This window comes from Solanum stenotomum, chromosome 9, assembly GCF_019186545.1.
Source record: "Solanum stenotomum isolate F172 chromosome 9, ASM1918654v1, whole genome shotgun sequence".
Classification (NCBI taxonomy): domain Eukaryota; kingdom Viridiplantae; phylum Streptophyta; class Magnoliopsida; order Solanales; family Solanaceae; genus Solanum; species Solanum stenotomum.
Window position 1 is genome coordinate 35,279,658 of NC_064290.1, and position 17,360 is coordinate 35,297,017.

Sequence of the window (17,360 nt, forward strand, 5' to 3'; positions counted from 1 at the left end):
ATGTAGTAAAGGAATGAGTCCTTATATGATGTTATGAAGAATGTTGGTCTTATGTCTAAATGAAGATGTTATGACTTGTTGAATATGATGTGCTTAGTCTATGGTGGCTTCCTAGGAACACTTGGTGGGAGTAGTATTATGGGATGCTACTTGCACATTGCACTAGTGTGACTTGGGGGTTGTCTTAGGTGATGGTTCCTATGTGAAGACTATGTCTTATGGTGTGCTTATGACTCTATGAATATATGTGGCTGGATTGATGAAGGTTATATGTAAGTTCACCTTGGTAACCTTAAGGTGATACATTGCACCAAGTATTCCCTAAGGGTTGCTTGAGGAAAGGAGTTAAGATAAAGAGGAAGGTAATGTATTGTATGCATTGAATGTGCCTAAAATGTGATAAGTGGCTCTATGTGCTATTATGAATGGTTTCCGTGTGTATGATGATGTATGTGGTTTACATTGTGCCTATGTACTAAATGTTCTTGAAGTTTCTCTAAAAAAGCATGATGCATAATTTCCAACTAAATGTCCTTTTAAAAGCATGTTTTGCATGGTTATCATACTTAGTGAATTCTTGTACTAACACCATTCTTCTTCATCTTTTTACACCAAGTGTACGTGGTGATGGCTAAAGGGCCTTTCCTAGAAGTGATGAGCTTGGCTTACTATTCCCAAGTTCGGGTGTGTCCTTAAAGATTCAAGGACCTTTATGTTAAAGAGTTTCCTTAAGTTCTATGTACTAGATAGTAGTTTCTTTTGTATTGTAAAGGCTGTGATGGCTACCTTGAGACGTAGTACTCCAATTTTTGTATTAAAGGTTTAATGAGGTGACTTTTATGTCTTGTGTTATATTATGAAAAAGTTTAAAATTTTCCGCTATTTTTCTATGATAAATACTATGACGAATGCTAAGGGCTTGTAAGACCTCCGAGAGGTCGAATACGCCAGTAACGACTAGGGGGTGCTCTCGGGTCGTTACAAAAATGTTACCAAACAGAATATATGAAGTAAAATTCATGTTGATCAACTTTAAAAACCATTTCAAAATTTTGATTAGATGAATATATGTTAGTTTTACTTTGTTGACGCTCAAGCCCTCCGCAATATGGATAAACTATCGAATTTCTTCAATTTCAAACTTTGAAATAATTAGTATTTATAAAATTAAAACTATTTTCAAGTTATTTTGTCATTTTCAAATAATGTATTTACTACCTTTATAAATATTCAAAAATCATATCACAAAAAGTTATTTTTGTTAATTAGTTTAGTTTAATTATAATTTATATTTTGAGTTAATAGTTTGTATTTAAGCTAATTATTTTATTTTATTAAGATTAAAAGGCTCGTTAATTAATTAGTATCTATTTGTCTTATTCAATTTTTAGACGAATTTACTAAATAAAACTACATTTTTAGATTGAGTTGACTATAATTAAAATCCAAATGGCCATTTCGTAATTGCAAATATAACCTCATATTGACTCCCAACCCAGTACTAAATGAGGCTATTCCTCCCAATTTTATTGGCCCAAAAATGCAACAAACCCCAATACAGACAAGAATACAATTCCGAGAAGCCATACATACACACACAACGTACAAACGACTGGACCGACCCTCTATCTTCTTCTTCTTCGCGACCCAGCCAGCACGACACCAGAACAAGGCCAGGTGAGACGGCCTTCCTTTTGATTTCTCTGAGAATTCGTTGAGGAAGTTCGAATCTTGCCAGCATATGAATTTCAAATTTCAATTTCCCCGATCCTTATCCTTTTTTCAAGCCCTAGTTCATTCCTATAAGTTCCATTCCAGAGGTTTGGAGTCTAGATTTTAGTATCTCTCAACTTCGTCTCGGCCCAGGAAAAGGTAATATTATATCTCACTTCTTTTTCTTTGTTGATCAGTGGCTTGTTATATTTCAGTGTGTTGTATTCTCTGTTTGAGGACTCCGGATGTATTTTATTAAGTTTTTTTCCTGAGTTCCTCCACTTAACTGTTGATTCTGTAGGTTTTAAAGTGATGAAGAGGAACTAGGAGTCCGTAAGGGACCCTAGGTGATTACCTTGAAAACTGTGCCTGGGAGCATTTCTCAGTTTATCTATTGTTTTTAAGTGATGATAAAGCTTTGTTGATATTAAATTTGCCCCTGTTAGTTTTCAGTAAGCCTTTGCTATTTAGCTGTCATTTGTTTACTGTTAATCAGTCCATTTGAACCTTGGCATTTCTTAATCTTTTGAAGCTATTTGTTCGAGTCAGTCTTAATATGCTTTACGGGTCAATGTGTTCTGGTTATTATGATCTATATCTTCAATACAGCCATTTTTTAGAATTACTAGATAGAAGTTGCCCGTGCGTGCATGGGCCCAACATATATGATGCTACAAAAGGTAGAAATACTTGTAAGGCGTCAACCGAAAAATCAGCATAAAGTAGTATTTGAAGATCGTGTCATAGTAAAAGACTGCCAATATATGTACACACCAACTGAGCTATAGCCCTTGCACCGTCACAGAAACCGGTGTCACAAAAGGTGAAATAGTAACACAGTCCGTCACTATGTTGGTGGTAGTCATCTTGATTTTCTTAATTACCGTTGTAATTTTGTGACGTCGTGACTGACAACACATATGTTGGAGACTTCATGTTGAAGTGGGAGAAATGTTTGGCCGGCAGTGTCGTGTACCTTTTTAAAGCATTGAAGCTCTCTTCAATTTGACACTTCAAAAAGATAGTGCAGGGGCCAAAATTAATAGCCAAATTTTTTGGCAAAACAAATGAGAGGAATAAATGACGAGAGAAAAGAAAATACACATTTACAAACAAAAATATCTAAATATCTGCTGGCAAAAATAAATAACCTCTCCTAAGAATACACTGCATATGTTGATTTAAGATGTAAGAATATCTAAAGGCCTCAACACTACTCCAAATATATTGCATGGAACTCTTACTATTTATTGACATACATAAATCACTAGATTGAATGATCTAAACTGATAAGAGGGCCAAAGAGAAAAGTCAGGAACCATATTATCTTCGATCTGTACCCGAAAAATGCTTTTACCCCTCATAACCTCATATTTGCCGGAAAAAAATTGAGTCTCATTTTCAATGTACAAGAATCAAATGATGAAAAAAGTACACATAAGCAATAGAAACAACACTACAACCATTTTATTGCGTTAGCGTCGTAGTCAGTACAAATCACAATACACCAAGCACAAGATTTATAATTTCTATAGAGGATCTCACAAGCATTACCTACCGTTAGGAAAAGAATCTCCTTTACCACATGAGGATATAAATATCATCCCATGAAAAGCCTCAAGTGTCCTATGAGAACCCAAAGCAGATATATATCCAAAAGGGCTCAATAAATTTTATGCTAAAAAATGTGAACACTTTTGTCTAGACAATTTTGGCACTCCATTGTGTACATGCAGGCAGTAGTTTGGCATCATTTCATCCAAAAAGACATCTCCATCCTTAGAAGACAATGTAGTGGCCAAACAAATGAAATGGTGTAGATGAACAGAAATAACAACTGACAATCTAAAATAACATCCTTTTCAGGTTAAAAGTGAAATTAACCTGATGTAATGATAGATTAACTTTCATAACTATTAATCGATCTTAATAGTGGTTGGGAAATATCTCTTCCTCCTCCCCAAATGCTTGATCGATCATATACCTGGAAAAAACCTTGATAGATCTTGTGAGATTGAAAGAATATTCCTCTAATGACACTTGAAAAAACAGAACTTTAAGATTTCATCGCTTCGTTGAATCCTAATTATTTTCTGCGTCATGGTGCTTAGACCAATGAAATATTACGCTTTATTGATCTAAAATAGGATGATATAGTACTTTCAACCAACAGGGTAATTCATGTTGCACTACTTATGCAATCTATGACCCATTAATACAAAGAATCAAAGAGCTAGTTTTTTTTCTTTTTGCGTTCTTGCGCATTATTGATCAAAAGGCTAGTGAATTGACAGATTTCAAAATATTCCTTTCTAATGAAACATCAAACACGTTCATAAGATTAAAGACATTTAGGTACATTAACTTTCCACCTAACATATTTATGATCATAAGATTAATGAAAATTTTGATACATTCTATGTATCTTAATCAGGTATAAGAATAAATTAGGAATAAGTAATCTATGAAATTGCGGGAAACATATTTGCTATCTAATTACACAACAGATACAAACATTAAGTTAGTAGAAAATATATGCTAAAGGAGTTGGTGCTTTTGAGTAGACGAATTAGTACCATCAAGTACCAAAAACCCATGGGTAATTTAGTGAATTGGAAATTAACATAGATATCTAGCGCAAAAACTAACCAACTCAATTTTAGGCCTATAACTTACTTTCGCAGAATTTCAGTTTCCTCCGGAAGGACCTGAAATAAGGCACATACATAGTAGCATTGGAAGCAGTACAATAGTTAATGTATATATAACAAATAAATTGGATCATCAAAATGCTTGTCTATAATTTGCAAGAACAACTATCAGAAAGGTGAAACGACAACCTGAGTAGCACAATCTGAAGACAACAATAGTGAGTACTTAAGAGCTTATTTTCAAAATCAAGCTTCACAAGAAAAATTAATCCATTTTTACAAATCAAATTAATAGGAAGATATAATTAATTTTTACTTCTCATAAAATTAAGAGTTACAGAGTGAATGGAGAAAAACTACACACATACAACTATAAGTAACTTAAATGCAACGACCCACCAATATATTAGAACCAGAAACAACAAAAACCAGGTATATGAGGAAAGGAAAATAGAACTAAACAATACCTTGTAAAAAGTTGCACATAAGACACTTCCCTACTCAATTGATGGTTCTCTAAAACAATGATTTTGTGGAAAGCGGTAAGAAAGCATGAAACTCGGCGGTCGGTGGTCTCTTCTATGTCTCTGATGCCATTTTTGGAGAGAACAGAGAGTAAGTTATGGAAGATTTTAGATTTGGAGAAGAAAAATAGGAAATTGGCACATTACGTGGCTTTTCAAATGCTGGGAGAAAGACACGTACATATAAGTTATAGTGAAAAGTTAAAATTACCCTTCACTTAATTTTTAATGACAAAAGACAGCCATGTTGATACCAAGTGCTGCTACCCATGCTTCTACTATAGTAGAAAGTTGGTGTAGAATAATTTTGAGTACGTTAGGGAGTATTCACTTTCTTTGTTGTTCCATATGTTCACTGGAAAAGAGGTATGTATTAGTTATTGTGATAAATTTCCTTAATTGGTTTGGTCATCGTGTATCCCGCATTTTGATATTAATTTCATAGTTTAGTTGTAGTTTTGCCTGTTGATTCTGCTGCTTTTAGAAGAGTTAATTTGGATAAAAATGATGTACTATAGTCTAAGCAGTTTTTGATGGATTACATGCTAGAAAGCATCTGGGCATTTGATATATATTCATATGGAATGATTTTTTTCATTGGTTTACTTTAAAAATCTTTTCTTTTGGGGCATCATTAATTACTGGTAGAATTTCCTTGCATTTATAGTTGCTTAGTTCACTTCTAAGAGTTTATCCTTCCTCAAATGATTTCCCTGGTACATGATATTCAAAGATGTAAACCAAAGTAGATATTGTGGTATTTGCTTTTTTCTTTTTGTTATTAAGATAGGAACTGCCACAAATTTTCTTTTCTTCCTTAGACACAAAACTAGACTCAAAATTGTGGCCAGTTCATTTTCTGATTTTAGGAAGCAAGCCTCAGGTGGCCTTGCAAATGTTCTACTGCACAATTCACATTGATATATCACCAAATTCTTATGCTTAAGTTATTCTCTCTTTTAAATTCGGTTCCTCCATCCTGCTTTGTAGACCTGATTGGACTACCCCAAAGATTGGCCTTATTTTGTAAATTCTAAAAGATTACCTTCCTCAGAATTTAATATAGAATGACAAGACTTTTGTGATATAATACATCGTTACCATTTTCAAAAAATATAGAATGACAAGATTCCGTGTGTTTAAAGTTCAATATGATTTTAAAGGATAACCAATAATTTCTCTTGTATTTGTTGTTTCAAGTAGAAGATGTACAGAAACCCATTCAAACTGGTGATGTTGGATGCATGATATTATTAATTCCTTGTATTGCCCTTCCATTAGATTAGTTTATGTATTTCCTGCTTAAATGAAATTGATATTAATTGAGAGCAGTGAGCAGACAGTGTTTTACTGATCACATGACTAGATCAAGGAAAATCTCGGGGAAGATGACAGTATATTGCAAAGAAAGAAGGTTAATAATGAACGATAGGTTTCTGATTGAGTACGCGTGAATGAACGATACTCTAAAAAACTTCCTTTTTATCTGCCTAGAACTGGAAGATTGCCACATTATTAAGCCGAAGTGTCCATTATTATCTGTAGTTGGGGGAATAAGCATGAGGAGAATGTTGTTTCCTTTACAGTCACAGCTGCCAATTGTGAAGAAAGGTAATTTGACTGAGTTGCATGCATTAGGAATGAGATATGCCTGTATGTGTGTTCATTGTTTGGTTATCTAAGTGGTGGCACCTTAAAGCTTTTGTTGATGCTTGAAATTTCCTGTAAATTTGCTTACTTTCGTATTGCTTGCAACACAGGACTTTTGATAGATGTTGAGGACACTGGAGATGAGTTGAACTGGCTTGTTGCTAGAGTTTTTTGATACCATATATAGTCAATGGCTCGCAAAGGAAACCGACAGAAGTACAGAAAAGGAGTTTCAGATTCTGGATCTGGATTGCTAAATGAGAATGAAAACAGTAATCTGACTGAGGCAGAAGGCAAAAATGCTGAAGAACCTTTTAATGGTAACCTTTCTGGCATATCTATAACAAAGAGCTTAAACAATAAACATGAAAGTGAAGGCAAGAAGAAATGCAAGAACAAATCTAGAAGATCACTGATAAAGGAAAAGGAAGGTACTGATACATTGTCGATTCCAGAGGAAACAGGGCCTGAAGGCACTGATGCAGGAATTTTCCATAGTTGTAAAAGTAGAGGGGTGGATTCTGAATCAGGAAAAGGAATTGATACATCTCCACACACTAGTAAGCACTCAGATAATTCAAAGGGATGTTTTGGTCACTTAGGAACAGGACTGGATGGAGACAATACATTAGAAAATTTTAAAGTGTCTATGATGGTTGTTTTTAGGAACTTGATGGCGTTGGCTCTGTCTGTCCCAAAGGTATCAATTCAGTGGTTAGAGAGGTGGAAACCTTTGCTTGACCCTTTAAAGGGCAATTTATTAGTTGCGATTGGGTATGTTCAAGAAAAGGTTCAGCAAGCATACCCTATAGTGGTTAGGTGGATCATGCATTTTGGAAATATAATGCTTTTATTAACAATGGTTTGGTTGGATTGTGCCCTTAGAGGAATTGAGTCCTTTCTGTGTATGGGGATGACATCAATTCTCTCAGTCATATGGTGTGGTGTTCTTTCTTTGATTGCAGCCGCTAAATTCAAGTTTCTATTGATTTTGGTAAGCGTCTAGCTTCTGTTCTTGTGTGGATAGCAACATTGTCTACCCCTGATAAAAGGTGTTAATAAGCATAAATATCTAACCCGAATTGCTTATCAACTTTGGGTCGACTAATGAATGATTTCCTGCTGAACCAGAAATAGTTTTGAGGAGCTCTGGTTTTTTCTTATTATTGAAGTCACTGAATTAAGTTATTTATAAAAAGTGTGTGAATTTGTTAAAAAAAAATTGGACATTAATCATTGTATCCACTTTTGACTTTGGCCATTTCATGCTTTAGGGTTCTATTAGTTGTCTTTTACTGATTTTGATTCTGTATTCTTTGTTCCATTTCCTTCAGTTGATAATTGAATTACTGAAGGTGGTCACAACAGTTTTTAAGTGAAATATTTTCTTTCTTTCTGGGGACCGACTACTTCTTCAGCAGTGTCTTAGACTTTAACTTTGCTCAATTAGTATATTGATTTTGTGGAGTTCCTGTGGTCACACTCTTTCTAATTCTTGATTAGATTCCTTTCCTTAAACTGCATAATTTCTATGAAACATTTCAATATCTTGCTGTAATGAATTCATATTTAATTCAGGCAGTAGTTGCTGTTATTGGACTTCTTACTGGGTTCATCATCGCAGTTCTAGGAGTTGCTACAGTGAGTATCAGTTACTTGTGGTTCTATGGAAGATTTTGGGCAGCAGTTCTTCTGGTTTTGAGTGGAGGTGATTGTTTTCAAGTTTAGTGTTGAGTAGGGGTGGCAAAATGGGTAATATTTATGGTTATCCACTCGACCCAACTCATTTTAAATGGGTTGGTTTTCCAATTATTTAAAAGTGGATCAAATATAGATAACCCATATTATCCTTTATAAAATATGGATAAGAAAATGGATATTCACCAATTGCACTCCCCTTAAAGTATGTAAGAATGTAGGAACCTCTAAAAAGTACACTTATTAAGGGTGTGTTTGTTATGAAGAAAAATATTTTCCAATTTTCTCATGTTGGTTTATTTAAATGTTTTGGAATTTTTTTTAAAATGGACTTACATTCCTCTAATTTCAGAAAAATGACTTCCATCCATACATTAAGGAAAAAAAATTCAAAACTTCCCTTAAATCAGGAAAATATTTTCTAGGGAAACATGGAAATATTTCCTTCATAACCAAACACACCCTAAAAGGAGAGAGAGAAAGGAAAAAATCTTGTAATTTAGGAGTACTTATGATCCATTGGGTTTACCCATTTTTATCCATATCAAATATGGGTCGGGTCAAATATTTTATTCATTTTCACTTGATTCATTTTTGATCAATCCATATCCGACTCGACCCGCTTGTTTGCCACCCTTAGTGTTGAGGATTTCTTTTTACTTTTTAGTTTTATCCACCAAGTGTTGGTTTTCTTTAAATGTAGGAGCTCTTTACAGGTTGAAACATGAACGGCTTGCAGTGTTTGTCATAACTTTGTATTCTGTATATTGTGCATGGACATATGTTGGATGGATAGGTTTAATCTTCGTATTGAATTTGTCATTTATTTCGAGTGATGTTCTCATATTCTTCTTAAGAAACAATGTAAATGAGCAAAGAAGGGCCCACACCTTTCCTGATCAAACAACTGGAGTACAAGGTGAACCTAGCTTCTGTTCGAGTGGATCAGTGCCTCCATCTGCTGATGATGGGTATGTTCATCCTGTTGATTGTGACACTGGCATCCCTTCAACTAGTGGATCTGATGCTGAGATGACTTCCGAAGATGAAGTTCTCAGATTGTTAAACAGTACAGATCACTATTCAGCACTGGGCCTAATGCGATTTCAGAATATAGATGCTTCAGTTCTCAAGAGAGAATATAGGAAAAAGGTGATTGTTTATACCCTCCTGAAATTTTCACTCTAAAATATCCGTCTCTGATATTTCTGGACATCATGCTTTTTGAAGTCTGATAATTCTTTCATTAGAAATGCCCTGCTATCGAAGTGAAATTACTAATCAGCTAAATAATATCTCCTATTAGGCAATGCTGGTCCATCCTGACAAAAATATGGGTAATGAAAAGGCTGCTGAAGCTTTTAAGAAACTTCAAAACGCCTATGAGGTACAAGTTTTGTCCTTTGATTTGAGTTTTGTATCTAGTATTCATCCTGCACTTGATAAGAATTGGATTGTTTCAGGTTTTACTTGATTCTTTAAAACGAAAAGCATATGATGATGAATTGAGGAGGGAAGAGCTGGTAAATTACCTTCGTCGGTTCCAAAGTCCTTCTCAAAAGGTTGGAATTAATATAATTGAGTCATTTAAGTAGTTCATCGTGTGAGAAATATAGGAAAAGAATATTATTGAATTGTTGTGTTTACAGTATTACATTGAGACCCTATTTATAGACCCTAGAATACAATCCTTTACCAAGTAGGATACTATTTAGTATTCCTATTTCTATTTCTATTCCTATTCCTATTCCTATTCTAATAGGATTGTATAAACCTATTCCTATTCTTATAGGATTGTATAAACCTATTCCTATTCTAATATAATTGTATAAACCTATTCATATTCTAACACTCCCCCTCAAGCTAGTGCATACAATTCATGTACTTAGTTTGTTACAAATGTAATTAACACGAGGACCGATGAGGGGCTTGGTGAGACATCTGCGAGTTGATCACTCGACTTCACAAAATTGACAATAAATTTCAATGTGCTTGATCTTCTCATGAAATACTGAATTTGATGCATAATGTCGATAAAACACAGAGTGATAAAATTACAGTGTTGAAACTTCCCAAACCAAGCTTGCAAAGACTGTTTCAGACCATAGAGTGACTTACGTAATCAACATACAAGGCTACTAAACTCCCCCTGAGCAACAAAATTAGGTGGTTGCTCCATATAGACTTCTTCACAATGCAGCGAACATTGTAAGTGCTTAAAATCTAGTATAAAGTGCATGGTTCATGTTGGAATCAATAGACAGTCGATATTAAACAAGTCACCGAAAAACTACCCGCAACATGCTCATATGCCGGAGTATTAGATTTGAGGGGTAAAAGTGGTCACAATCTAAGAAATAAAATTATATGGGTAGGGTCGGAATGATGTCATGACCCAACTAGAAAATAGAAATTATATAGGATAGTTCGAATTGATGGAACGACCCCATTGAAAAAGAGAAATAATATGGGTAAGGTCGGAATGATGGCACGACCCTACTGAAAAAGAAAAATGATATGGGTAGGGTCGGAATGATGGCACGACCCTACTGAAAAAGAAAAATTATACGGGTAGGGCTGGAATGATGGCACAACCCTATGCAAATCAGATTTAAGGAGTCACCGGAAAGACGAATGGAACTATGCAAATCAAATCTGAGAAGTCACTGAAAAGACACATGATGCTGTGCTACTCAGATATGAGAAATAGTTCGGAAAAATCCACGGTACTACACAAATTAAATATGAAAAGTAGTCCGGAGAGATGCACGGTGCTACGCAAATCAGATATGCAAAAAAAGGTAGTCACCGGAAGGATGGCACGGTGCTGCACAAATTATATATGAAAAAGGAGTCACTGGAATGATGGCACAGTGCTACACAAACTAGATATGAAAAAGTAGTCACCAGAATGATGGCATGGTGCTACACAAATTAAATATGAAAAAGCAGTCACCGGAATGATGACACGGTGCTACACAAATTAGATATAAGAAAATAGTCACTAGAATGATGCATGATGAGCCAACTTTTGCTAACATAATCATTGGCCAGATGGGCAGCATATATGGGTGCCACCCGCCGGCAGCGGAAGCTCTTTAATTCTCTACCAAGTTCGAGAGGCTCTGATACCATGTGAGAAATATAGGAAAAGAATATTATTGAATTGTTGTGTTTACATTATTACATTGAGACCCTATTTATAGACCCTAGAATACAATCCTTTACCAAGTAGGATACTATTTAGTATTCCTATTTCTATTTCTATTCCTATTCCTATTCTAATAGGATTGTATAAACCTATTCCTATTCTTATAGGGTTGTATAAACCTATTCCTATTCTAATAGGATTGTATAAACCTATTCATATTCTAACACATCGGAAGTCAGATTTTTTCATTTTATGTATAAGCCAGATATACAGTGAGATCAACAAAAAGATTTTTTGTTTCAATTTGTGCTATTTCCTTTGCGTCAAAGTAATTTCCTTTTCTATAGGAGAAACGAACTTTGAATGATATCTAACTGAAATATGAGAATGCTCAAGTCCTTGACAAATCTCATGTTTTTTGAAATATCTAAGGCTTTAGTGCTTCGTTTTCTTTCGAAAAAGAGGGCTTAGTCTCACCTTTTGCTGAAGAACCCATCTGGAGAAACGTATCTTAACAGGAGCAACTTTTAAGTAATAATGAGTTTTCTTATGCAGTCTTAAGTCTTTACTCTTTTGCTTCTTTGCCAGCTGGGCTCGAATGTAGATGAATGAGCTCCATCAGTAAATGTCTTCCTTTCAGTGCAGTTTTATGTCAACTTTCTATTTTAGGTCCCAAGTTGTATTTTAGAAAAGTATCATCTTGTATTAGGAAATAGTTTTGGAAAGTACTCCTGATAGTGGGATTGTAATGCTTGATTATACTTTTACTTGACTCTGGGTCATGCTTAACCCTTATCTCAAATAATTTAGGGTAGAGGCTATGGATTCTTCACCTCTGGTTTCACTCAGACAGAAGCTGCGGGCGAGGATCCTCTTGGAGAAGCTCGACGAATTACTTGCAAAAAGTGTGGCAACTTTCATGTCTGGATTGTCACTAAGAAAACTAAGTCCAAAGCAAGATGGTGCCAGGTTTGCCCTCCAGTCACAGTATAAGCATGTTATAAATTCTTGAATTCGGTTCACTTTAGCATACATAGGTTGTCTTCCTCCTCTTCAGCTTAGGTTCTTGCAAGGACATTTATCTTTTTCTCTTCCATTCATAGGAATGTAAAGATTTTCATCCAGCAAAAGATGGAGATGGATGGGTTGAACAGCCTTCACATCCATTCTTTTTCGGAATGCTACTGAAGGTATCAACTAATTTGATCAAAAAGCAAGAAAGAAGAAAGCTTTTGAGGAGACATCTTTCATGATGAATCTCTTCTTTAAATATTTTGTTCTCTTTAGTTCTTTCCTCTATCTGTCATCCTTGTGTATATGTTACCCTACTGATCTCCACCAATCTGCGCAGGTAGATAATCCTGTTGCCTATGTTTGTGCTGATAGCAGGATCTATAACGCAACTGAATGGTATATCTGTCAGGTAGATTTTTTCTTCTCATCATTTAAAAGTTTTCGATGTTCCTTGGATGTGGAATTGAATTGGTCTGGGAATTGAGAAGAACTTATTGGTAGTACTTCAAAGTGCATTACTGTAGTCATCATTGATTTTTTTTGCTTTTTATCATCACGGTAAGGTGTGGACTTCACTAGCTTTCTGCAAATCTCATAGGAGAACTAAAGTTAATTGTGTGGTTGGGCTCACATATCCCAATTGAATAATCATTTATGGTAAAACCTCACTAAATTAATACTCGATTAATTAATAACATCTCTAAGATAATATTTTTCTCCGGTCCCGACTTGGGCCAATGGAAAAAATCACTCATTTTGATAAGATAATATTCTTTCTGAAGACCCCTATATAAATATATGGTCCCATGAATATTATAAATTAATAATTCGTTAAAAGTACAAATATATCTAAGACAATTTAGTGAAACATGATTGTATTGTGTTCTATTTTTTTGTTAAAATTTAAATCTTGTTGAAACTCATCTCTTACTTTTTTTATTGCATCCAAAAGTTTTAGTGTTGTCTTTTTGAACTGCACCACTGTGAAGAGTTCTAATTGTAATAAGTGTTTCTTGACCGTAACTTGTTCCAAAGGTATTGTATCATCTTCTACTTTATCATCAGCATTATTTTTTTCAATGGTATCCACAATTTCTTCTAAGCTCTGGACCTATGAACATGTATCATTTTCACCCATCCAACAGGTTATTAACGTCCATTTTATTGCGGCAACCGAGATCATTAATCATGATCTCAAGTTCATGAATGACATTTTCACAAGTGGATTCATTTAAATTCACTGAGATTTCATCCTCAAATGAATTTTGCTGTGTCGGAACTAATATCTCTATTTCATGGTCCCACATATAGGTTTTACTGTATGTCTCTTATTTTTGGGGGAGGGAAGGGGGGTCTGTCTGACTGATTCTACTGCCATCATAGTTACTTGTTAAGCTTGGACCAACTTCAATTTTATCTTCCATGGGTACTATACTGTTCTTTTCTCCATATTTAGGAAAGATCAACTCCCATGGATGAGGATTTTTCTGAGTGGACAGAAAATGCTCCTATACAGGAATAATTAGCACTGTAGAATCATAGAATGGGTCTTTTCCAAAAATATGGATCCCCTGTTTGCTTCTATGTTTCCACTACTAGTTTGAGAAATCATTGGCAAGTTTGTTAACTGACATGTCAAGGAAGATCTTGGTGGCTTCACTTTGCTATGTTGTGACAATTCTTTTTTTTTGAGAAGGCAACAGTCTAGTATTATATTCCAAAATATCAAAGCTGAGGTTTACTAATTACAAATAAAAGGAGAGTATCAGGAAGATCTTCAATCCTAAATAACAAAAATTACAAGGTGCCTAAAGCATTCATTACTGATTCTAGATCTTCCATATACTCCTGTTTACACCAAAAATGAAATAAAACCAAGCAATTCATCTTCATCTTCTGGATGCTGTTACTTTTGTTCTGGAAGCATCTGAGGTTCCTCTCTTTCCACACAGACCACCAGATACAGGTGGGGATGATCTTTCATCTTTCTTTATGACCAGAAATGTAGGCAAAGCTACTCCATATCTTCAGGGCCTGGACAATATTTCTTGGCATCACCCAAAGTAGGCCCTTCGAATTGATGAAAATGCTCCACAAAATATTAGTGATCCTACAGTGAAGAAAGAGGTGATTGACTGTTTCAGCCTCTTCTCCACACAGGAAACACCTAGGACTCAGTTGGATATCCCTTTTCATGAGGTTCTCCTGAGTCAAAACAGCCTACTTTGCTAGTTGCCAAGTGAAGCAGGACACTTTAGGAGGTATTTTAACTTTCCAGATAAGTTTCCATGGCCAACCAGTAACCTGATGGGTGAAAGAGTTGAACTTTTTGTAAGCTTCCTTCACACTAAAATTTCCGTTGCAGTTATGATTCCAAAACAATCCATCTTGGGAGGTAGAGGTTCCTTTGAATTGTTCAAGGATTCCAAAGAAATCTACTAGTCTTTGGATCTCCCAATCATTTAGGGGCCTTCTAAAACTCAAATTCCATCCCTGATTTGACCAAACTTCTGCCAGTGTCTTGTGACAATTCTTAAGCCCAAACAACTTGTAATTTTGTCTCTTCTTAAGTTTGCTTGAACAATTAAAAAAAATTGTTTAAAACACACCCTGTATGCCCCCTTACTTTGTAGTTCTAAAATGGAAGAGTGCCTCTAGATCTTTTAAGGTTGGTTAATCATCGAAATGACCTAATTTAACTGAGCGGATGTACCTCTGTATCTAGATTATGTGCTTGAAGAATTGAGCATTATGCTGGTTGTGCAGGGAATGAGATGTCCGGTCAGCAGTCACAAACCAAGCTTCCATGTAAATACTAGTGTAACCTTGAAGAACAGCAATGGGAAGAGAAGTAGCTCAGGACAAAAAGGTGGGATGCCAATGCCAAATATGGAAGAGAGCATGACCGAGGAAGAATTTGTCGAGTGGCTACAGAATGCTGTACAAGCTGGTATGTTTGATGATTTTGATGGCAGCACGCCACAGAGCCCATCTACACCAGGTGGAAGTACCTCCAAGAGTACTAGTAGTACAGGCAACGGTAGTGGAAGTGGAAACAAGAGAAAGAAAAAGGGGAAGAAGCAATGGTGAGTATGAAGCTCACTCTGATCCTACCTCGTTGAATTATTCAAGGACATGGCCAAATGAGAGCCAAAATTAGCTGATACTAGCCTGGAATTGACTTGACCCCATGATTTCTGTCAGACGAAGAATCGTCGTCTAAGCATGTTCTGGGTCAGTTTGAAATAGATTGCCCAAAAGTTGGCAAATAAATTGTAGTCTCACTTTCTGGGTAAATGTTCCTATCCTGACCTTTATACTGAGTTGAGAAATGAGAGCATGAGAGAGATGCATGTTGAAAATGAAATGGGGACTCCAAGCAAAAAGAACGATTACAACTCTCGCTAAAATTGGTCTGATGGTTCATTTTCTTTGCCTCGGTGGGAAATTGGTAACGGTTGGTTTTTTGAAAAAAAAATACTGCAATTTTGTCAAAAGGAATTATTTTATTAATAATTTAGAGGCATACATTTATAGATATAATTTTTAACTAAAAATAAAGAATATGCTACTAATTTATCAGTAAAATTCAAATAACAAATAAAAAAACTAACACCTAAATTCAAGTCACATAGGATTCTAATAAAATAATTTAAAAACCCTAAAAGTAGGTAACTGTTTTATTTCTGCAATATTTTGAGACATATTCTCAACCTCCTCTTTGGATCAGGAATCGTAGATTGTAGTCTCATATGAAATTGACCTTGTGAACAAATATGTCAATTCATCTTTTGTTTTGCAAGGCTTGTGTGCATCTTCTATTGGATTAAATGAGAAGCTTTTACCTCTCATTTTAAATTGTAAAATCTATTGCTTAGTAGAATCAAAGATTCGACAATATTTGTCTCCAAATAATAATTTAATATTTTTTCTATTAATTGACCAACACTAAGCAAATTCTTATCACTATTAGGCACATAAAGAACATCTGAAATTATTTTTGTACCTAAATTTGTTTTAATTGCAACAAACTATTTTTCTTTTGCAGGAATACCGTCACCATTCCCAATTTTGATTTTCTTATTTTTCATAGAATGAACTCTTTAAGAAGATTTTTATTATATGTTATGTGGTTTGTATAACCACTATCAGTCATTCAAAAATCAGATTTTTTGGTTGAAAAATAAGTTGCCACAAATAAGTGGTCTTCTTCTTCTTCTTCTTCTTCTTCTTCACTAGTGACTTGGGCAATTGTTTCAACTTTTTGAAATTTGTTTTTGCAAATCACAGCTTCATGACCAAGTTGTTTGCAGATCTTGCACTGTGCATCTGGTCTTTTCCAACATTTATATGGAGGATGCCCATTTTGTCCACAGTGCTGACAAGGTGGACAATTTTTCAAAAAATTACCCTTGCTTTGAGTTTTGTGGCTGGCTACTAATGCTCCTTCAACCATGTCATGTTGCCTCATAAGTCTCATTTGTTCCTAAACTTGCAAAGAATTTAACAATTCTGCCAAGGTAATTTTGGACAGACATTGTGTGTTTTCCAAGGTAGTTATACATGCTTCATATTTTCCGGGCACTATAACAAAAACTTTTTCAACAATTCTTGTATCTTTAAATTCAGTGCCTAGTAATCTTACCTTGTTGACAATACCAAACAATCTGTCAAAGTATTTCTTTACTATTTCTGACTCTTTCATTCTCTGCAATTCGAATTCCCTCATTAAATTTAATACTTTCATTCCTCGTATTCTTTCTTCAGATAATTCCAAATTTCTTTTGGTGATGTGAGAGTCATGATTTTCATGAAAACAATTGTCGAAACAGCAACAAAAAAAGTTGCTTTTGCCTTCGACTTAATAGTTTTCTTTTCCTTGTGACTCTTGATTTGGGGCACGGTGGGATTATTTGGCAGCAAATTAATTTCATAATCCTCTTCCACGGCTTCCCAAAG

General features: G+C 35.0%; 1 protein-coding gene across 1 annotated transcript; it reads left to right on the forward strand.

The window, feature by feature from the left end:
- Positions 1 to 1,592: 1,592 nt before the first annotated feature.
- On the forward strand, positions 1,593 to 15,811 carry LOC125876623 (uncharacterized). The gene is made up of 10 exons (XM_049557843.1): positions 1,593 to 1,872; positions 6,649 to 7,532; positions 8,117 to 8,246; positions 8,940 to 9,388; positions 9,543 to 9,623; positions 9,700 to 9,798; positions 12,198 to 12,356; positions 12,491 to 12,577; positions 12,739 to 12,810; positions 15,168 to 15,811. The coding sequence occupies exons 2-10, from the start codon at positions 6,729 to 6,731 to the stop codon at positions 15,489 to 15,491; spliced, it is 2,205 nt and encodes a 734-aa protein (XP_049413800.1). The 5' UTR covers positions 1,593 to 1,872; positions 6,649 to 6,728; the 3' UTR covers positions 15,492 to 15,811.
- The last annotated feature ends 1,549 nt before the right edge of the window (positions 15,812 to 17,360 follow it).

Coding starts and splice junctions, on each gene's coding strand:
- LOC125876623 (XM_049557843.1), top strand. CDS start 6,729: ATGGCTCGCAAAGGAAACCGACAGAAGTACAGAAAAGGAGTTTCAGAT. Junction 7,533..8,116: donor TCAAGTTTCTATTGATTTTG/GTAAGCGTCTAG, acceptor TATTTAATTCAG/GCAGTAGTTGCTGTTATTGG. Junction 8,247..8,939: donor TCTTCTGGTTTTGAGTGGAG/GTGATTGTTTTC, acceptor CTTTAAATGTAG/GAGCTCTTTACAGGTTGAAA.